This window comes from Dendrobates tinctorius, unplaced genomic scaffold (assembly GCF_039654945.1).
Source record: "Dendrobates tinctorius isolate UK_male_01 unplaced genomic scaffold, ASM3965494v1 ptg000020l, whole genome shotgun sequence".
NCBI classification, from domain to species: Eukaryota; Metazoa; Chordata; class Amphibia; order Anura; family Dendrobatidae; genus Dendrobates; species Dendrobates tinctorius.
In genome coordinates, this window is record NW_027361688.1 from 55,580,865 (window position 1) to 55,604,430 (window position 23,566).

The 23,566-nt window shown below is 38.7% G+C and overlaps 1 protein-coding gene across 3 annotated transcripts in view; it reads right to left on the bottom strand.

Moving 5' to 3' along the window:
* The window catches only part of LOC141083678 (protocadherin alpha-C2-like), a 564,749-nt gene that overhangs the window by 441,509 nt on the left and 99,674 nt on the right, over positions 1 to 23,566 (bottom strand). The window contains exon 1 of one of the 3 annotated variants that reach the window (XM_073568065.1): positions 10,501 to 12,928. The exons of the other annotated variants lie outside the window; for them this stretch is intronic. Within the exon in view, the coding sequence (XP_073424166.1) occupies positions 10,501 to 12,867 (2,367 nt within the window). The 5' untranslated portion in view covers positions 12,868 to 12,928. Of the gene's footprint in view, positions 1 to 10,500; positions 12,929 to 23,566 lie in introns of those variants that run through there. 3 annotated transcript variants of the gene reach the window in all.

A 23,566-nucleotide genomic window follows, 5' to 3' on the forward strand; every position in this document is an offset into this window, starting at 1 on the left:
CAGCTGCTAAAAAGGCAAATATAATTCTGCCAAAACTTGTTCCTGAAGCTCCGGCTTTAAAAGCGGTTTACCTACTCCCAGAAAAGGGAGCCTTTGAGGCCTTGTGGAGCCAGACGATGATGCAGGCTCAAAACCTCCTGCCTTAGGTGCTATTGTGCTTTTGCTACTACCAGCAGATGCACCACCACCCCCACCACCATTAGTACCAGCTGGCAACCCACGCCCACTTCCACAGCCTCTTCCACCATACTTCCTCATTTTTGGAAAATGTACCCAAAATACCACCAGCTATATGATACTGTAAAACAAGGTGCACAGTGTAGATAGTATTGGGGAGAATTTGAATCTCCCTAGAGATTTTAGGAGGCTGAACTATTATCTCAGGCCCACTATAGATTACACCTCAATTTAACAGGCTGAAATTGTCTGGTGTATGACAAAGTACAAGGTGTGTATATAGTATTGGGGAGAATTGGAAGCTCCCTAGAGATTTTAGGAGGCTGGCAATGATGCTCTCAGTCCAAGTATGGCAGCAGGCAGCCTAATAAGCAGGACTGCTGCACACAAAAGTGTGGAAAAATGAACGTTTGGTAACTGCAGAAAAGAGGAAGAAAAGTATTTTTGCTTTTAAAAAAGCAGTGTGCAAACAGCAATGCAGCTATCAGGGAGCCTTATAAGGCAGCCTAATAACCAACACAGCTGATGCACAAAAAATATAGCCTCCCCTGTCACTGCACACAAACTGTTGTGTTGTACAGTGAAAATCGCTACCAGCAGAAGCAGTTTTTTGCTCTTTTTTCCTGCCTAACGCTCTCCCTACAGAATCAGCAGCAGCAGCAGCTCTCCCTATGCTAAGATCGTCATAAGTCGGCATGCACGCTTTTTTTAGCCCCTGTGACGCCACACAAAGCAAGCCAAACATTTCATGCCCTTCTCAAAGATGGTGGTGACCGCTGCTCATGTCATCGCGTTGCCCACAGTGTGCATCCTCCATCATTGGCTGAAAAAGGGCGCTGGAAGCATCATTTGAAATGCGACTTTGGCGCTCTGGTCACCGACCTCGTGGCCGACCTCATGCTATGGTTGGGTTTCGTTTCATGACACCCGACTTCAGCGAAAGTCGACGACTTATGAATTTCGCTCAACTCTAGTACTGATGTGTGATCTGAGAGGATAACGCGGACCCATTTCCACTCGGATGGTGATCGACTTAGTGAGCATTACTAGAGGTATTACGTGCCATTGGGCAAAGGCGGAAGACATGAAATTAGCCTCAGCCACGGAATCCACGCAAACCTCAGTAGTGTGGGAGGTCGGCCCGTAAGACAGCGTCACCCTGAAAGTTAGTTTGGAGGACATCTCCGCCGTGTCTAGTGAGCCTCCTCCAGTATCCACTAGATGCGATCATTTCTCTGCCACTGGGGACACCTGTTGGCGTAATGGCCTGCCTCTCTACAGACATGGCAGGTTAGGGATGCGAGCGAAACGGGACTTAGAATCCGCTGGAGATACCTCCATGGCCTCCACTGGCTCACTAGACTGAGCCAGAGATTCCAAAGGTTTGGCAAAATTTGGCACCAGCCGAAACCTCTGCCTATACTGGCCTTGCTACAACCTTCGCTCAACATACCGAAGGTTGATGCGAATGGAGACTGATATTATGTCTTCCAGTGTGGCAGGAATCTCCCTAGTGGCCAGGGCATCCTTTACAATGTCAGCAAGCCCCTTCCAGAATACTGGGATAAGGAATTTATCCTGCCACTCCAACTCGGTTGCTAGAGTTCGAAATTGGATGGCAAACTGGCTGATCATGGATGAGCCCTGGGTTAACGCCAAGAGTTGGAGCGCTGTGTCATGGGTAACTCGAGGTCCTAAGAATACCTGTTTGAGAGCGCTCAGAAAGCGAGAGGCGCTCTGCACCACTTTGTCACTGAGCTGTGACAGCAGCATAGCCTACTCCAATGCCCTGTCCGTCAAAAAGACCACAAATGCCACCTTGGCACGCTCTGATGGGAAATGTGATGCCAGTAGCACCAAATGAATAGTGCACTGGTTCACGAATCCCAGATAGACTTTGCTGTCACCTGAGAACTTATCGGGCAGGGGGAAGTGCATAAGAGATGGAACAGGGGTGGCAGCGGAAACTCAAGACACAGCTTCACTGGCTGCATGAGCCGCTACTGCAGTAACATCCACTGCTGTAGTCATGTGCTCTAAAGCAGACAACCTGCCCTCCAACTGCTGGATGTATCGCTGTAAGTGCTGCTCATCCTCCATTGCTAGCCAGACCCTGGCGCTAAGATACTGTTAAGGTTTGTGGATTGCAACAAATATAAATTATAAGAAGGTGCAATCGCAACTCGGGGTCCACATGTGGTGATGGAGGAACCGCAGCTAATAAACAATGGCAGAGTGATGCTGCATGCAAGCACTATAAACACACAGAGTTAAATGTCACTCTGTGTGGAAAGAGTGCAAAGGTACCTGCTCGGTTGCTCCACAGAGTGGTACAATAGCGGAGCACTCTTAGCTATACCCTGTTAGACTTCACTGGAGTATAGTAAGTAAAGACGCTAGTTGGGGTCCCTATAGCTACCCCCCTGGAAAGTCTAGGCTGATGGTTGTGCTTGCTCTGACACTCAGTTGTGCTGAATGGAACATGCGACTTAGGACACCCGAAGTCAGATGCTAAGCCAAGCGGAAGTTCCCACCCTACACTGCCTTCCTAGACACACAATCGTCATGCTAGGGGTGGCACACATGCATACAGAGTGGTAACGTATCCACTGACAGGCATAATGCATAGAGGATCTTAGCGCACCGACGTGCGCCCCAAAGACCCTTTTATATGCTGCTTAAGTCCAGTCAGACAGGACCTTGCTCGTGGACCAATCCAGAACTGCCACATCACCTGAGCAGTTGACATGACAACTGACCACCAATGAGGGGTTGCCACCTCACAAGCCTGCTCAGTAGAGTGTTTTATGGACTTAGCCTCCAGAGCATCTGTTAGCCTCTGGTTTTTGTGGGGTACCATGCTGGAAGGCCAGCAGTAATCATGCAAACCACACATTTGAGCAAGACGCTGAGACTGATGTCTTTGTTAAGCAGCCTCCACTGCAGAATGGGAGACCGCTGAGGCAGACAAGGCTTGGATCTACTCTGTGAAGCGGGAGAATCCTAGTGCCTAACACATGGCAAAAACATTTTCATTTGTAGTTTTGTAATATAATATGTAAAAATATATGTACTATACTGTATACATATATATTATTTAAGAGATTGTTTTACTGTTTTCTATGGTTTTCTCATTTTGTAAACAGACCAACTAAAATGACTTCTTGCAGCAGTTACTATATACCTTATTAAAGAATTCAGATTCTCATTTAACAGACTTTATTTGTTTAAGAATTTCATATCTACTTACATATATTTACAAATTTTGAACATATGAATAATCTAGGAAGTTTATATATGTATGTGTTTTTTTTTACATATTTTCATTTTTAAAGTGCAATGTTTTTAGTTTATAAACAAGCCCATCTTTTTTCAATTTTAAAACATGATGGTATTTAATCCAAAGAATTTCTTTGTAAGAAATAAAATATATGCTACACTGTTGTTGTTGTTGTTGTTATTATTATTATTATTTAATTTTTTTTTTACCATGGGATAGATTTTCTATAAATGACTTTAATGTATCTTAAAGGAGATTTAGAAAAGGCTAAACTAGAAGTTTTTGGTAAACTGTTCAATTTGTATAACTGCAATTCAGCCTTTTCCATTTTCTAATCCTGAAATTTCCTGATGGCATTTCTACTATAATAAAGCTGTTTATCAAAGGGAATTATTAGCATATTCTACCTTTTAATGACTGGTAAATTAAATAAGTTTTAAGCTAAATATGTATTAAAACAGCTCTTCTCTCATATGGGAAAGTTTATAAGCATTTTGACACGGTTTGAAACTATTGTTGTTTTATCCAGGAAAGATCAAAATATATTTGTTAACAAAAAAAAATAACTGCTTAGCTTTTCCTTTTTTAGAAAAAAGACTGACGTGCTTATAGGCGAGGGGTTTACCTCAAAGTTTTTCTGAAAATAATATTAAAGAAGTTGAGTTGTCTTCTGATATGTATGTCCCGATAAGTTTGTTTTATGTGTAGTATAAATTAGCTGGTCTTCGATAATGTTAGAACACTTTATGGGTAACTTGCAGAAATTGCTCATAAAATACTTGAAAAAGTTGCTTCTCAGGATAGGCATATGTAATCAACACATCCTGTTTTGATTTTGTGAATATTAACCAACGACGATGCATTAGATATGTAAAGCACTCTAATGGTGATCTCCTAACATATCATGATTGTGAAACACTTCAAAATGGAAATGCAAATTGCCTTTTCAGAGAGGAAAATGGATAGTAAAGAATTATGCATTCAGCTTGTCTGAGCATATTGCAAAAGTTACTGCCAACAACTAGAGAATATTACCAATTTATTATTTCGCTACAAGTCATGTGTCTGAAATTCCAAGTTGCCGTATCACACTGGGATTTATGTGGGAACTGGAAGCTGCTTTTATATTGCAAGCCAATGAAAACTCATTTGTCACTTTATGGACCCACTTTGTTCAATCAACTTCCGAATCACACACAGACCAATGTGATCCGGCGAGTTGGCGTTTCAGTCACATGGGTAAGAAGAGGACCGATGCGGTGCTGGAAAACAGTGGAGATGGTGACACGAAAAATGTTATTGTACTCAAACTCTATTACTTAAGCATTTAAACAAGTTTAGGGAATAAAAAATATCTTGGAAGTGTTTCTTTAGTGATACAGTAGTCACACTAGCTGACTCTTTTATTCTTTAGTTTTACACCAAGAACAGCATGTTGCTGGCTGTATTAGACCTAAAGACAAGTAATCATCTGTAAAAGTACCTGTAAAAACGAGTGAGAGAGAACATTCTGCTCCCAAATATGTTGGATAAATGAATTTTAGAAGGGAGTGGCTTGTATTCACTGATTGTATTGTATAAATTAATGTTATTAAATTCCTGGTCATCTCCACTTACAAAGTAAGCTACATGATTGATATTGCCATCCAGTGTGCATATTATAACATGTATTAAATCCTTGGACAGCCACTTCTGGGTGCATTCCTATTGTGCAAAATATGTGCAGGTTGAGTGTTTGGAAGCTCCTGCTAGTCTGGCACATACCGGTAAGTTTACTAAGTTGACAGTTGAGGAGCATGGCAGTACAAAAGTACCGTTGCTATACCAAGAGTCTAAGACATGTTTAATGACAGCTAGAAGAGTGTCTGCACAAGTAAAGAGAACATCATAGTATGTCGATTAAGCTGTTTTCTGGTTGTTGGTGAGAGAATTATACAGTTAGAGTAATTTGACACAAAAGGCCATGATCGTTGATAGGTTTGTTGTCTTCCTGGCACTTGAGTTTGACAATTCACAGACCGGTTTGACAGATTACTGGGAGAATATAGTAAGGGGCCAGTGTTCATGGTGGACTTTGGCGCTAAAAACAAAGTTTAGCAAGGCAAAGACCTCAAAGGAAGTATTTCCTGAAAAGCGACAGTAACAAAATAATATTAATTTTTTATTCTATAGCGCCAACAAATGCCTTTACGTTTTAGAAGGGACTTGTACACACAATAAAGACATTACAGAATAGCACATAACTCAGACACCAAAAGGAGTGAGGGTCCTGCTCACAAGCTTACAATCTATGAGGAAATATGGGGCATACAAAAGGTAAATGATAAATGTTGCTTATTCTTATATTGTATGTCAAGCCATCAATACAATAAATAGGGTATTCACATAATGCTGCATGAACTGGTCACCAGCCAGTAGTAGTACAAGTGCAGAAACAAAGCGCCATTAAGTGCTTGGAGTGTGTGTGAACAGATGCTGCGAGAGTCCTGATTTTGAATAAGATTTTGTATGGGAAAAATGGGGAAAGTTAGATAAGAGAGGTGATGTGATAGACTTATCTAGATAAATGTGTTTTTAGGCCATGCTTAAAACTGTTGAAATTGGGAATTTAGTTATCCTGGGTAGTACATTCCAAAGAATTGGTGCAGTATGAGAAAAGTCTAGGAGACTGGAGTGGGAGGTTCTGATTATGGAGGATATTAGTTTTAGGTCATTGGCAGAACAGAGGACAGGGGTAGGGTGGTAGACTGAGATGAGGCAGGAGATGTAGAGTGCTGCCGAACTGTGGAATGCTTTGTGGGTGAGAGTGATAAGTATATACTAAACTCTGTAGTGGATGGGCAACCAGAGCAACTAATGACACAGGGTAGAGGCATCGGTGTAGCATTTGGAAAACAATATATGATCCTGGCTGCTGCATTTAGAACAGATTGGGGAGTTTAGTAAGAAGGGGACTGATTATAGAGTTGCAATAGTCCAGACCATAATGAATTAGATCTACAGAGTTTATTTCTGAGTAAAAGGTAATAAAAGGTAAAACTCTAGAGATGTTTTTGAGGTGTAGGTGACATGAGTAAGCAAGTGTTTGGATGTGAGTAGTGAAGGAAAGATCAAATAGCAGGTATATTGGTAATGGTAGAAGCACACATGGAAAAATGGCAATATTGGGCATAGGTAGATTAGTGCAGGGAGGAAACAAAAGGAGTTCAGTTTTTGACAGATTCAATTTTAGATAGAGGGAGGACATTATGTTAGAAATAGTGGAAAGATAATCACTGGTATTTTCTAGTAATGCAGTCATGATGGCGGGATAAGATTATTATAATTGGGCATCATCAGCATAAACATGGTACTGAAAACTGAATGTACTGACTATTTATACAATAGGAGCAGTGTATAAAGAGAAGAGGAGGGGGCCTAGAGGAAGCCCAACAGTAAGTGGAAGAGGAAGGGAAGGAAAGCCAGCAAACTATACAGTGAAGAAACTGACAGAAAGGTAGGATGAGAACCAGGAGAGAGCTGTATCTCTGAGGAGGAGCTGGTGATTGACAGTGTCGAACGCGGCAGAGAGATTTAGGAGAATTAGCAGGGAGTAGAGAACATTAGATTTAGCTGTTAGTAGATCATAGCAAACTTTAATAAGGGCTTTTTAAGAAGAGTGTAATGAGCGGAAACCAGATTGTAAAGAGTCAAGAAGAGAGTGATCTGACAGATAGCAGATTAGACGGGAGTGGACCAAATGTTCCAGGAGTTTAGAGATGAAAGTAAAATTAGAGAAAGGTCTGCAGTTAGCAGCGCAGCTCTGGTTGAGGGATTTTTTTAAGAATTGGATATATGCTGGCTTGCTTAAATGATGAGGGAAAGCTACCAGATAAGACAGATTAAATATTTTACTTAGGTGAGTGGTGACAGCCAAGGAAAGGGACTGGAGGAGATGGGAGGAAATAGGGTAATTGGTGCAGGTAGTAGAGTGAGAAGATGGAAGAAGCCTGGTCACTCTTCTTCTATAATCATTGAGCTGGATGCAGAGCGGGAGGGAAGAGAATGCATGATGTTAGGGGATAGGAGAAAATTTGACACCTGATATATATAATTGGCCAGATTTTCAGCATTGAGGTAGATAGATGGACCCGCACTCTAAGATTGAGGAGAAAATGAAAGGTGTCTGTCATTTAGGATTGTTTGATAGTGCTGTGTTAAGGGTGCTGAAGTATGTTTGTTTGGAGAGGTGAAGGTCATAGTTGTATGCTTTAAGCATAAACTTATAATGGATGAAATCTTCAGCCAGATTGGATTTTCTCCACAGACGTTGGGCACACCTGAAGCACCATTGGAGAAAATGTATATGCAGCATGTGACAGGGTTGTTGCCAGGTGCCGAGTAGTTTGAAATGTTGGTGCAGCTTCATCCAGGCCACATTGCAATATTTCATTATAATATTTCAATACAAAATCAGGACATGAGAGGAAAGGGATTGGTGACTGTAAATTCTTCATATAGTGGCATGTATATTTCTATAAGTGTGGAAAGTGGGGGTGTCTTGAGTGGAATGACAGTTCTTGATAGAAAATAAAAGAAGATTGTGGTCAGAGAGTGGAAACATAATATATTTTCGTGTTTTAGTAAGATGTTTAGCAGATGAGCTACAAAAAGACAAAACTTCAGTAAAGTGAACTTTCATAGGCTATGAGACTACCGTAAAACCATAAAATGGGAAAATGTGCTCAAAAATAATTGTACACAAAGCAATTGACACACTTCTATAAACATCTTAGGTCTTGTGCATACCTTATAAGAATAAACAAGCTGGCAATGCGAGGAAACCAATACGATTAAATATAACTTTAAAGGTAGAAAACTATAGTGTTTAGAGAATTAAAGCAAGAAGATAATGACTAGGCATTTAAAATTGTATAGCATATAAATAGAAAAATAAATTGTGCAGAAAAGGAAAAAACAAAGGCCCCTTAGATTGAGACAAAATGATTCACTGTCAAAGAAAATTAGAATAATCAAAAAAAATCTCTCAGCTACATACATAAACAAGAGCTTAAAAAATTATAGGTTGGACCTCTTAAAAATAATCTTGGTGAAATGGTGGAAGTGGATAAGGGAGAGACAAATCTAAAAATAGGTTGTTCTCTACATTATCCGCTCAGGAAAATCTAATGACCAGTTAAATTTTTACTTAGGAAATTGATAAATTACCCTTTAAATATAATTTATTTAACCCAGCAGTAAGACAGCGCCACCTCAAAGACACAAAAATAGATAAATCACCTGGTATAAATGGCATACACCCCCAAGAATTTAAGCAATTTAGTAATATGATAGAAAGACCATTATTTCTAATATTTAATGACTTCATAGAAACAGTGTCTGTGTCACAGGACCAGTGTATAGCCAATGTGGTGCCAGTATCCAAAAATATATAACAGATTGAAAAATTCAAGCTTAGAAGGGTATGTCCTGAACCTATAAAATGTCACATTTACTAGGAATAAATTAAAAGCTCCATAATAGTAGTAAAGTAGCTAACCTATGTGTTTTGGCAAGTAGCATAATCATGGTTCAATTTCTGAATTCCAATATTCAAAAAGGGATCAAAAATAGAGCATGGAAACTATAAGATGGTAAGATTGAAATCAAAAGTGAACAAAATCTTTGAGGTTTTCTGACTGATGTTATCCTAGGGTCTCTCAATAAAAAAACTCAAATGCTTGCATAAACATAAGTTTATGAGGGATTGGTCCAGTCAAACTAATCTGGGCATCTTCTGTGAATTTCCAGACTTGACCTCAGTAAGGCAGTGGATATTGTTTATTGGGCCTTTTAAAAAACATCCAACATGGTATTTGTGCATAAAATGAGAAGAATGGGACTAGGAAAAAATATGTGTAAATTTTGTAATTATGTTGATCAATAAAAGGAACAAGAATGTGTTATTAAAGGTACACACTAGGATTCGTGCATAGCCAACAACTGGATACCACAGGGGTCGGCATTGGGTCATTGTATTTTTTTATTTTTAATGAAAACCTTGCTAAATATAAGGTCATGCATATAGAAAGAGAAAAAATAGTGCTGAAATATGTACAAAAGAGTAAAACACTAGGTAAAACTATCACTGAAAAATACTTGATCTGTGCTAAAGAAACGACTCCTAGCGCAAATGAAAACATGAGCTATGTGAAAAGTGGTTTAGAGGCTCATGAAAAGAAAATAGGTTTGTAGGTGAACAAGTCCATAGTCAGCCCCCAATTTAAATTCAGAGCAATTTTGGGCACCAATGTATAAAGACATTGTTGATTGGGAGCAGGTGCAGAAAAGAGTGACCAAGTTTATTAAGGGAATAGATGAACTGTAATATCAAGACATATTTTTCCAAATTGTTTTTTTTTAGTTTAGTAAAAACAAAGGCATAGGCCTTATTATAATGCACAAATAAAGAAATGGACAGTAAACAAATCTTTATAATGGTGTTTTTATATCTAGGCCTTCAACCAAAACAAGATACCTTGCTCCACATACAGGCAAAAAAAGAATTAATTATAATCACAGATGAAGATTCTTTACAGTGAGAACAGTGAAACTATGGAACTCATCGCCACAGGATGTTGCAATGGTTGATTTACTAAACATCTTCATTGTGCCTTTTTTCAATAGTAAAAGTTGTTAATACCAGATTCTGGTAGTTGGAAACTAATTTGATATCGTATGTGGAATTGGGAAGAAATTTTTCACTTAATATGGGGAAATTAATATCTGCCTGGCTGAGTTTTTCCTGGCTTACCCAGGATAAGCAGATAAATTCCTGCCTCCAAATATCCCAGAGCATTGAATAAATCTTATTTTGTATGTGTTCAATCATAAAGACTTTTATGCACTGTATTTTATCCTTATTTCTTTTACAATGTTTACAAACATAAGCAGATTTTAATTTTTAAAAGTCCTAATATATGAAAGGTTTTTTATTTAAACCAAAAACTATTTCATGTACCATTACAAAAATAATAATATAAATAATAATATTTTGGTCTTACCATATAGGAGGAGTTCAATAAGACCGCTTGTGGATTGACTTGCTCTTCATTCCCTGGTGTCTGAGAGTTATTTGGAGTAAAAACTATCAAATCACTTTTAGGTCTAAATGAATTGGAGCTGATGTTATACTGAGTGTGTTGGGAATACATCCAGCTCCCTCCGGTGTTGGAGCAGATTCGGTAGTTTTCTTTTAGCTCATTGACCTCATCTCGGTATTTTTGCCATCTTAGCACAGTGAACACAATCAGAGTAATTAGAAAAATACTTGAAATTATGCAAATTGCAACAACCAAGTAAACATTTGCATCAGAAAATTCATCACCATTCCCCTTTGTCTCTTGATTATCGAACTTCAGTTCTTCTCCAGACTCCACCACAGATATGACGATTTGTGTCTCTGATGTCATGACTGGTTCCCCATGATCCTGAGCTACTACATGCAATCTGTACTCATCATTATCTGAATCTGTAAATGACCGTTTCAAAGTGATTTCTCCAGTCAGATGTGCTATAGTAAATGGAGATTTTCCAGATCCTCCCAGATCTTTTAACTTGTAAAATGTCCAAGCATTGTATCCAGAATCCAGATCTACGGCCTTCACTTTCGTTATCAGGTGTCCAGGTTCGGCTGACTTAGAAGCTTTAATAGTTATTTCAGAGTGAAGAGTGGTGAATGTAGGAGCATTATCATTAATATCCTCAATGAATATGTTTAGAGTAAGATTGGAGCTGAGGGCTTGTAGACCAGCGTCAGTGGCTTTTATGTGACACTGGAAGTATGAAATCTGTTCATGATCAAATGAAACTAAAGCAAAAACCTTCCCATTCTCTGGATTAATGGAAATGAAAGAAGAAATAGGAATTCCATCAATTGTTCGCTCCTTAACTGAATAAGAAATAAATGAATTCTGTCCAATATCTGGGTCAGAGGCTGATGCTGTATATATATGAGACCCTGGTGGGTTGTTCTCTTTAATGAATATTGTGTCAATTGATTGGACAAATCTTGGAGCATTGTCGTTGGCATCACTTACATCAATCTTCAGAGATTTTGAGGTAGACAGGGATGGAGAACCTTCATCTCTTGCAGTAACTGTAACTTCATATTGATCTTTCACTTCTCGATCCAATGGTCCATTCACGGTCAAAGAAAAATCACTCATGAAAGCTGGATTTACCTTAAATGGTGAAGGCTCAGAAATGTAGCAGTGGACTTTTCCATTTGATCCTGAATCTTTATCATGGACACTGATGATGGCAACTGTTGTCCCCTGAGGAGAATTTTCAGGAACAGGAACTGATAATGAGGTCACTGTCATCTCAGGAGGGTTATCATTGACATCTACAACAGTGACCAGAACTTTGCAATGTCCAAAATGTTGATAATCTCCATTGTCAGAAGCTTTAACTTGGATTTCATACATAGTAACAGTTTCAAAATCCAATTTACCTTTTACTCTTATTTCTCCTGTGTACTTGTCTAGCATGAATGCTTCCCTTGCCTCTCCTGACACCATATGGCTAAAATCATATTGTATTTCTCCATTTTTCCCAGCATCCAGATCAGTAGCATTCAGCTTAAACACTAAAGTTCCTTCTACAGCATTTTCATTAACACTGCATTGGTAAAATGGCTGATCAAACAGAGGAGCATTATCATTAAAGTCTTCCACAGTAACAACAATACGTGTGGTGCCACTTAGCCTTGGTTTGCCTCCATCATAAGCTGTAAGGGAGAGATTGTGAACAGACTGCTTTTCTCTATCTAAATTTTTTTTCAACACAAGCTCCAATGATTTGATTTGATTAATGTATTTTTGGAAATCCAAAGCAAAATAATCACTTGCACTGAGCTCATAGTTGGTGATGGAATTTGTTCCAAGATCTGGATCAGAAGCTATATTCAATGGGAAACGAGATCCTGCATGTTTTACTTCTGAAATGACCAGATTAGTCACACTAGAGGAGAATACAGGAATATTGTCATTGATATCTTCTATTTCCACATCTACACGATACATCTGCACAGGCTTATCTACAATAACCTGCAGAGGAATTATACAGAAGGGTGTATTTGGACACAGCACTTCTCTGTCTATTGTCTCTTTAACAAACAGGATTCCATTCTGCAGATTAACCTGGAAATATTCCTTCTCATCTCTAGAGACAATATGTAACATTCTGGAATTAATCTCACCTATATCCAGTCCAAGATCCTGAGCAATTCTCCCGACAAAGGTGCCATGCTTGGATTCCTCAGGGATGATATAATGCAGCTGACTCAGGACCACATCCCACGATATTTGTAACAAAAAGAAATGGACAAACCTGCTCCGTGCCTGATAATCCTGTCTCTGATTCAGCATTTCTTAAAATCAGTGAAGGTAGAGGTGATGATTTTTCCAATAACGAAGGCACTAATGCTGATGGAAGCACGAAGAAATTGGGAAAAAAATCTGTCATGGCCGGAATCCCTGCTGCAAGAATTTCATTTAATGATGGAGAGATGCATTTCCTCTTTCCTTCCTGCTATTAGTTGGTGAGGAGTGCCATCTAGTGCTAAATATTTAGACTGCATATCAGGTATGTTTTATTTTTTGTTTTAGAAATAATTTGATCGCATTTTTTTATATTTGATGTTGAAAATACAGTATCATCAAAAAACATTTAAATAGCTAATATATTTTATAAAGGAATAATTGGTAGTTTACCCAACAATGAAAAATTCCATCTTGCATGTTTTGGTAATTTTTCTATTGGACTAATAGAATCAATTTTCTTTTACATTTTTATTTACCCCTTCATGCTAAAGCTGGTTTTAACCTTCCTGACCAGGCCAATTTTTTCACTTCTGACCAGTGTCAATTTATGAGATATAATATAACTCTGGAATGCGTGAACGGATCCTTGTGATTCTGATATTTTCCTGTATCATGTTGTACTTCATAAAGTGGTAAAATTTGTTCAAAACGAATTGCATTTATTTGTGAAAATATTGCAATTTTCAAAGTTTTAATTGTTATGCCATTACTTAAGAGATCTATGTCGTGAAAGAAAGTGAGAAAAATACCATTTCCCACATGCCTACTCTAGAACAGAACAAGTTTTGAAACATCTTTTTGATTAGGAAGCTAGAGGGGTTACAAGTTGACCTACGGTTTCTCTTCTCTACAGCAAAATTTACAAAACCATTTTTTTAGAGACCACATCACATTGAAGTGACTTTAAGGGGCCTATAGGACAGACAATGCCCAAAATTTTACATAAATCTAAAAACTGCGCCCTTCAAAGTGCTCAAAGCCACATTAAATAAATGTATTTACCATTTAGATATTTTGCAGAAAGTAATGGAATGTGGAAGGAAAAAATGAATATTTAGCTATTTTTCACATTTTACTTTAAATTTGAATTGTTTTATTTTCACAAGGGTAACAGGAGAAAGTGGACTCCAAAATTCGTTGTGAAATTTCTCCTGAGCATGCCAACAACCCACACATGGGAAAAAACTTTTGTTTGGGTGCATGGGAGGGCTTAGAAGGGAAGGAGTGCCATTTGTCTTTTTCAATGTAAATCTTGCTGGAATCAATATCGGGCACCATGTCGGGTTTGGAAAGCCCCTGATGTGCCAAAAGAGTGGCAACCCCCTATAAGTGACCACATTTTGGAAACTAAACACCTCAAGGAACTTATCTAGAAGTGTTTTGAGCACATTGAACAACCAGGTGCTTCACAGAAGTTTTTAACATTGATTCTTTAAAATAAAAAAATCACATTTTCCCCACAAAAAAAAATTATTTTAGCCCCAACTTTTTATTTTCACAAGGGAAACATTAGAAAATGCACCACACAATTTGTTGTGCAATTTCTACAGAGTATACTGATACCCAATATGTGGAGGAAAACTACTGTTTGGATGAACGGCAGAGCTCAGAAGGGAATGAGTGCCATTTTTCTTTTTGGATGGAAAATTTTCTAGAATTATTTGATGCCTTGTAGCATTTGGAAAACCCCTTATGTGCCTAAAGAGTGGAAATCACCTACACATGACCTCATTTTGGAAACTAGACCCCTCAAGGAATTTTTCTAGATGTGTTGAGCACCACATAAATCATATTTTCCCTCAAAAATGTTCTTTTAGCCTCAATTTTTTTTAATTTAACAAATGTAACAGGAGAAAATGCATCATACAATTTACTGTTCAATAATTTCTGAGTATGCAATACCCAATATCTGAAGGAAAACTACTGTTTGGGTGGACGACAGGGCTCAGAAAGAATATAGTAACGCTTTGCAACTCAGATTTTGATTAAATGTTCTGTGAGTGTCATGTCGCATTTGGAAATTCCCTGATGTGCCTAAACATTGGAATTCCCCCACAAGTAACCCCATTTTGGAAACTCGACACCTCAAGAAATTCATCTAGATGTGTGGTGAGCACCTTGAACCCACAGGTGCTTCACAAAATTTTACATTGTTCTGTGAAAAAAACATTTTTATTTGTTTTCAGCCCAATTCTTTTCATTTTCACAAGGATAGCAGGGGAAAATGGACCCCAAAATTTGTTGTGCAATTTCTCATGAGTACACCAATACCTCATACTGTGGGGAAAAAGTATTTAGTCAGGAACCAATTGTGCAAGTTCTTCCGCTAAAAAAGATGAGAGGCCTGTAATTGACATCATAGGTAGACCACAATTATGAGAGCCAATATGAGAAAACAAATCCAGAAAACCACCTTCTCTGATTTGGCAAGATTTATTTTGCAAATTATGGTGGAAAATAAATATTTTGTCATTATCAAAAAATTAATCTCAATATTTTGTTATGTATCCTTTGTTGGCAATGACACAGGTCAAACGTTTTCTGTAAGTCTTCACAAGGATGGCACACACTGTTGATGGTATGTTGGTCCATTCCTCCATGCACATCTCCTCTAGAGCAGTGATGTTTTGGGGCTGTCCATGGGCAAATCCATCCAAAGGTTTTCTATGCAGTTGAGATTTGGAGACTGGCTAGGCCACTCCAGGACCTTCATATGTGTAAGGGTTTGCGGATAGCATCAAATGTAAATAATGAGAAGGTGCAATCACAATCTGGGGTCCACCATGCGGTGATGGAAAAACAACAGCTAGAGTACAATGGTGGAGCGTAGCTGCAAGTACCGTAAGCACACTGAGTTAAATGTCACTCGGTGTGAACAGAGTGCAACATGCCTGACGCACTCTAAGCTATGCCCTGTTAGATGTCACAGGAGCATAGAGGAATTGATGCTAGTTGGGGTCCCTATAACTCTCCCCTCACTATGCTGGTGATTGTACCTGCTCTGACACACAGTGCCTTTTGAGCCTGTGACTGAGGACAACTGGTGCAGATGCTAAGTTCAAGTGGAAGTTCCCACCCTACACTGCCTGTCTAGAAACACACTCGTGGTGCTATTAGCGGCACACATGCATACAGGGTGGCAACCATCCTAACTACACACACAGCAAATACACATGATCTTAGCACACCGACGGGAACACCAAAGATCCTTTTATAGACTGTGCCAATCAGACAGGTCCTTGCTCGTGGGTCAATCCGGAGCCAGCACAGGACCTGATCAACTGACAACCAACCACTAATGAGAGGTCGCCACGTCACGAACATGCTCAGTAGAGCGAATCCTGGAAGTAGCCTCAGGAACAACTGCCTGCCACTGTCCACTTTCAGTTACTGTAGCTGAACCTAGAGAGGCAGTGGTAGCAATGCGCACAGCCCGAGTCTGAGCAAGATGCCGATATGGACATCTTAGCTGAGCAGCATCCACTGCGGTCGAGACTGAATGGGAGACTGCAGGAGAAGATAAGGCTTGGGATCCATCCTGTGCAGAGGGAGAATCCTGGTGCTTAACAATATGCTTCTTATTAAACACAATGACACTAAGATTGAAAATGTTGACAAATAAAATCTACTCAATATGTTATCAAAGTACATGTGTGACCCATGGTGAGAATCTGGGGAAAGGGAAATAAAGCCAATAGTAGCTGAAATAATCTGGCATGGAAATACATTATGATTTATGGCCAATGGCCACTCAAAATCAATGGTATGTCTTGTGAGCTAGGAATAATAACCATGGTGCTGTGTCACCAAAATAATGCAAAATGATACATAGTGTGCACATCATGAAAAAAGGAACAGAGATTGTGACTCAGTCTACTTAGCGCATTACCCTGTACACGGATTGAATCAAGCAATGAAGGATCATGGAAACACCATAAGGAGTTAGCATGTCGTGTTTGTCACGATACCAAAATCCTAGAAATTGTATCTGATGCCATGAATATAGAAGGGTAACAATACAGGGAGAAAATACACTTGATTCAAGAAAAATTGGCTAAAGGAAAGGCACATAGCCATGGAGAATGATTGTTGAAATGAACAGGGAGCAAGCAGAGCTCATGTTTCCAAGTGTTCAATTGTGTATGTATAGTACTGCATAGCCACACGGCGAGATTCAGGAAGAACAGAGCTCTATTTGCCTCCTAGAGCAGATTTTCTTAGAATGGCTTGCAGACTCCATACACACAGAGTGTTAGAAGAGCAGAATCCTCCCTAAAGTAACACCACTTTGGAAATTATACCCATTTGGGAATTTATCTACAGGTATAATGAAGATTTTTGACTCAGTGGGTGTTTTTGCAGAAACAAGCAGCAGTGGAAAATTACAAACTGCCATCGTATTGCCCAGTAACTTGCAGTGATCGGTATGATGTAGTGCTCAGTAGGTTGTGGTGCCCAGTTCATGCTTCTAGAGACACGCTCCCGTAAATTAGGTGGCCTGTCATCGGTACAGAAATGCCAAACGTGGACACTAAATGTGGTTTATATAATATATAAAGGGGGAATAAAACAACCAAGCCTCCAGGAAAGATAGATCAATAATATAGTAAACCTGAGGCAAAACATTTTTTTTATAGATTGATGCTATTTTATTCATTGAATGTCAGTCACGCAGAAAGCCAACGTTTTGGCCAAATCGGCCTTTGTCAAGGATATTTATCTAAATAAAGCATATGTTATATATTATGTCAGTGAACATTTTGGTAATTCTGAACATAATTCATTTCTGGAAAAAGATTGTTAATCTTATGCATTGTTATGCTTTATTTAGATAAATATCCTTGACAAAGGCCGATTTGGCCGAAACGTTAGCTTTCTGTGTGACTGACATTCAATGAATAAAATAGCATCAATCTATAAAAAAAAAATTTGGCCTCAGGTTTACTATATGATAAATGTTGTTTAGTCACACTGTGGGGCTCACAAGGGAGGAGGCATTTTGATTTGGGAGCACAGAATTTGCTGAATTTCTTTTAGGGGGTGAAGAGCTATAGCGCTATTCCAGAGCCTTTGTACTACCAGTAACAGGGAAGCCCCCTACATTTCCATTGAAGGACCTGAGTGGGGACTTGCTTTTTTGTGGATTGAATTGAAGCTTTTGTTAGGAATATTTTACATAACATTTGGAATAACATTTATCCTGCACACTATGCTGAGCACTTATATTGTGATTTCCATCTAAATCTCCAAGTGATGTGATTCAGATGAAACCCATGAGAGAGGCACTCACTATAATGAGGCAGCAGAGTAAATCTGGACACCGTCTGACCTCTTTTCAGCGATCTCCTTCATTTCAGAAGTGAACAAAACTGTGGCGGACCCCGCTCTTATGTGCACCTCAAAAGACAGGATCATAGGCCAGACAGCATCCACAATGCCTCCATCTGCCTCTTTAAAGGGACTTTTCCACTGGAGGTTCCATTGGAATCACATATTTCAGAGATTTACACAGAAACACTGGTGTAAGTGTTCAGCACAGAGTGAAAGATAAATGTGAGCTGAACTTTACTACGATCTTTGAGAGGCAAAATGTGCAAATCAGCAGAAGGTGAAAAATTGGTTTTATTTATTTTTTACACCCTTCCTTGTGCAGTATAAATGATTAGATGATTTTATTCTTCTGGTCAGTGAGAGTACAGCGATACAAGATTTATATCGGGATTTTTTTAATGTGTGTCTGCTGTCACAAACCAAAGCATGCCTATTGGATAGCTATAATTTTTCCATATTTTGGCTGACAGAGTCATGTGATGGCTTGTCTTTTGCGGGATGAGTTGATGTTTTCATTGGTATCATTTTGGAGCACATGACATTTTTTATCTTTCTTTTCTGATTTTTTGGAGGTAGAATGAGAAAAAAAACATCAATTCAAGAATTTTTTTTCTTTTTTTATGCCTTTCCACACATATTATAAAAATTGATAAGGAAGCTTTATTCTTTAGGTCAGTATGATTACAGCTATACCATACATTTTTTTATGCACTGGCGCTTTTACACAGTAAAGACTATTTTAAAGAAAATAAATATTTTTGCATCACTTTATTCTGAGAGCTATAACTTTAGTATTTTTCCACTGATGGAGCTTTATGACAGCTTGTTTTTGCAGGATGAGATGATGTTTTCAGAGACCATTTTTATTTACATTCTTTTTTATAGCATTTTATTCCATGTTCAGTGGTCTGATGATCAAGCATCATTTTTGCCTTGTCTTTTATTTTCTTTTTATTGATTTTCACTGAAGGAGTTAACTCGTGATACAGTTTCATAGGATGGGTCATTCCAGACGCGGTGATACCAAATATGTGTACTTTTTTTAATTATTTTGTCTTTTACATAAATGTCTGTTTGGATTCACAGTTTTCATTTTTTGCTCTTTACTTTGTGATTTTTTTATATTTTCACAATTTTTAATAACTTTTTTACATTGTGTCAGGATGGGACATCAACTTTCTCTTCCCTGAATGCTGCTCTAAAACTCTGCAATGCAGCGCATTGCAGGGCATTAGATTAACATCTCTCACACAGGGATGAGTAGTGTCAGCTCCTGCTCTGAGCAGGAGCCTACATGCCACCATCCCTGATGACCCAGCGGCCATCTTTCTGCCTGGGGTCTTCATGGAGACCATCAACACAACGCGATTGCAGTTGTGTGTGTTGTGCTGATAGGAGCAGAGAGGGAGCTCCTTCCCACTGCAGTGCCTCTCGATGTCACTGTCATTATTGACAGAAGCATGAGAGGGGTTAAATGCTCGCTATCGTTTCTTGCTTACACCTGCATTTGATAGCGGCAGCGCTCAGTGTGAGCCAGCGCAATCATCATTCCGTATATACACTCACTGGCCACTTTATTAGGTACACCATGCTAGTAACGGGTTGGACCCCCTTTTGCCTTCAGAACTGCCTCAATTCTTCATGGCAGAGATTCAACAAGGTGCTGGAAGCATTCCTCAGAGATTTTGGACCATATTGACATGATGGCATCACACAGTTGGCGCAGATTTGTCGGCTGCACATCCCTGATGCGAATCTCCCGTTCCACCACATCCCAAAGATGCTCTATTGGATTGAGATCTGGTGACTGAGGAGGCCATTTGAGTACAGTAAACTCATTGTCATGTTCAAGAAACCAATCTGAGATGATTCGAGCTTTATGACATGGCGCATTATCCTGCTGAAAGTAGCCATCAGATGTTGGGTACATTGTGGTCATAAAGGGATGGACATGGTCAGCAACAATACTCAGGTAGGCTGTGGCGTTGCAACGATGCTCAATTGGTACCAAGGGGCCCAAAGAGTGCCCAGAAAAAATTCCCCACACCATGACACCACCACCACCAGCCTGAACCGTTGATACAAGGCAGGATGGATCCATGCTTTCATGTTGTTTACGCCAAATTCTGACCCTACCATCCAAATGTCGCAGCAGAAATCGAGACTCATCAGACCAGGCAACGTTTTTCCAATCTTCTACTGTCCAATTTCGATGAGCTTGTGCAAATTGTAGCCTCAGTTTCCTGTTCTTAGCTGAGAGGAGTGGTACCCAGTGTGGTCTTCTGCTGCTGTAGCCCATCTGCCTCAAAGTTCGACGCACTGTGCGTTCAGAGATGCTCTTCTGCCTACCTTGGTTGTAACGGGTGGCAATTTGAGTCACTGTTGCCTTTCTATCAGCTCGAACCAGTCTGCCCATTCTCCTCTGACCTCTGGCATCAACATGGCATTTCCGGCCACAGAACTGCCGCTCACTGGATTTTTTTTCTTTTTTGGACCATTCTCTGTAAACCCTAGAGATGGTTGTGCGTGAAAATCCCAGTAGATCAGCAGTTTCTGAAATACTCAGACCAGCCCTTCTGGCACCAACAATCATGCCACGTTCAAAGGCACTCAAATCACCTTTCTTCCCCATACTGATGCTCGGTTTGAACTGCAGGAGATTGTCTTGACCATGTCTACATGCCTAAATGCACTGAGTTGCCGCCATGTGATTGGCTGATTAGAAATTAAGTCTTAACACACAGTTGGACAGGTGTACCTAATAAAGTGGCCAGTGAGTGTATATGGCGGTTTGCTAGAATGCAGCTCCCATAGTGCCGTATATATACAGTGCATGTCTTAAAAAATATAACAATAGTAATTATGATTATTTAAAAGGCTCAATAATGTTTTTTACATATTTTCTTTACTTTTTTTACAATCTACAGCAAAAATCATTTAAACTAGAAATTTGTTAATTATGAATTGACAATCTGATTACAAAGTCTCAAATATAAATCCAAAATCCATAAGAATACACACATTTGGTTGTGGGTATAAGAAAAAAGAACATTGATTTGCAAAAAATTAAACATTAGGTGTTGATCCTTGCAATCATTACATAAAGTGTAGTATTATCTTAGTATCAGATAGATAGATAGATAGATAGATAGATAGATAGATAGATAATCAGAAAAAACAGGCAGCACTCCAAAAATTAAAGTGAAAAACCATGGCTTTACTGATCCATTAGCTGCAACATTTCGGCAGATTTTTCTGCCTTTGTCATGCAGTGGACAGACATCAAGTGAAAATTTAAATAGTGTTTCCACAGTATAACATCCATCAATTATGTAAAATAGTGTCAATTAATATGATAGATAGATAGATAGATAGATAGATAGATATCAACTATAGAGAAGATTGACAATTAATAGTAGTAAAATAAAAAATAAAAGTAAGAAAATATAACATTTTTAGAATGCTAGCTATTTCACCATCATACTGTGTTTCATTCTTAATCTACATTGGAAATATAGGTTAACTTTAAATCAAGTAAATTAGTAAATAATAAACATAATATAACAATTGTAAAACAAATTGTTTGTATATTAAGAGAATATATTTCATACTTTTACCTTTCTCTTCACTTGAGTATAATACCATTGTCTCAAAACTAAGATCTTTTAACTTTCTCATAAATGTAACTGTTGCGTAATCAATGTGTAATATTTTAAACTCTTGCCTAAAGCTACTGTTGATTGTATATTTTATATATGTCTTCTTCAGAGCTTAAAGGGCCCATAAAATAAATGTATTAATGGACTTTGAAATAAGCATAAGTTTCAGATTTGGACGTGTTAACTTTTCTTTATCCTGTTCTGAGATAATCTTATAAATGTTCCCCTGTCTAACCATGCAGAGCTTCTCCAGTTCATGATCTGAACCAGGTATGGACTGGGGCTGAAATTCAGCCCTGGCATTTGAAATCACACAGGCCCATGTTGTTCTCATCCCCATGAAACAGATGGGATATATTACTAATATTACCCTGGATAGAGGAAAGGGAGATTCTCTACAAGACCAATCTTTCTAATGATACCCGTGGCGTGCAGGGGCAAGTGGCGGAGTCAGCAACACTGCATTCCATCACAGCTCTTAACAGTATGGGTGTCTTGAGGACACCAATTATGTTAACAACATAGCAGCCAAGGCAGCCCATGACCAGACAGGCCCTTCTGGCATTTGCCAGATTTGCCATATGGCCAGTCTGGCCCTGATCTGAACATACCAGACCTCCTGGCCAGGGGAGGAAGCAAAATAATCTGCAGACAGAACAGCATGTGATCGCAGATTATTCTTTCTCTGATGTTAAAATTGTATTCAAACAGGCAGGGAAATGATTCTATAAAGCAAGACTTGCAATTTCCTGCTGTCCTGTTTGTATACTCTCTTTTGCTTCCTCCCCTGGCCAGGAGATGTGGTATGAGCAGACCATGTCCCTACATGGTAAGACATAACATTACACAGTACATAGCAAGGGCACATTTAAAAGATTATCTCAGCACAGGAACATTGTTTTAACATGTCAAATTGTGGAACTTATTATTACAAGATCTACTGATTATAAAGTTCTTTGTTCACAGGATATCCCTTTCAATCAAATTGGTTTCCATAATGTTTAACTGATAACCCATGTCAGGCAATAGCTGGTTAACTGCAGATATGGCAAATTTGCATCATTCTTATTAAAGCTTATTAAAATAACTCTTAACTTCTCCTTTGCAGACTTGACGATAATCTATTTTAGTTATAATCAGTAGCAACCAAGTATAACTTACTAAATAATGCTCCATCTTGAAAACTTGTCACATAAAGTTATATCACTTAAGTGGATTACTATGACTTAAACAGTAGGCATTGCTTTATTTTTTATCTCATATATCTTTGGCACATATCAAAATAAGAAACTTTGCAAGACATCTCATTGAACACATCTGCTTCCGATTGTTACATTATATGAGATAGGAGATGACAATTGCCACTCATAAGAGTCTGTATAGAGGTGCAGTAGGAGGTGGAAAAGGAGAAGCTCTTCACTTCCCCTCCCCATCCATCTGCATGTTGTCAATACCAACTGTCAACTCCAATCTCAGTAATATAAAATGTGTCTTACTGAATATAGAATTTACCTGTGAATTGACAATTTTGATAATGAATGATCAGTCCAGAAAGAGAAAAAAGTAGATTTCTCTGATAAGATATTGTGAAAAGTTTCTTATTTTCCTGTGTATTATTGATATATGAAATAAGAATTGGGATCCAAGAAGTAACGTGTTTCCTTGCGGAGAGTGACATGCTAAGCATGCTGAGATGAGGAAACTTAAAGCCACAATGCTCCTCTGGGAAATATGCAAATATTCTCTTCAGAGAG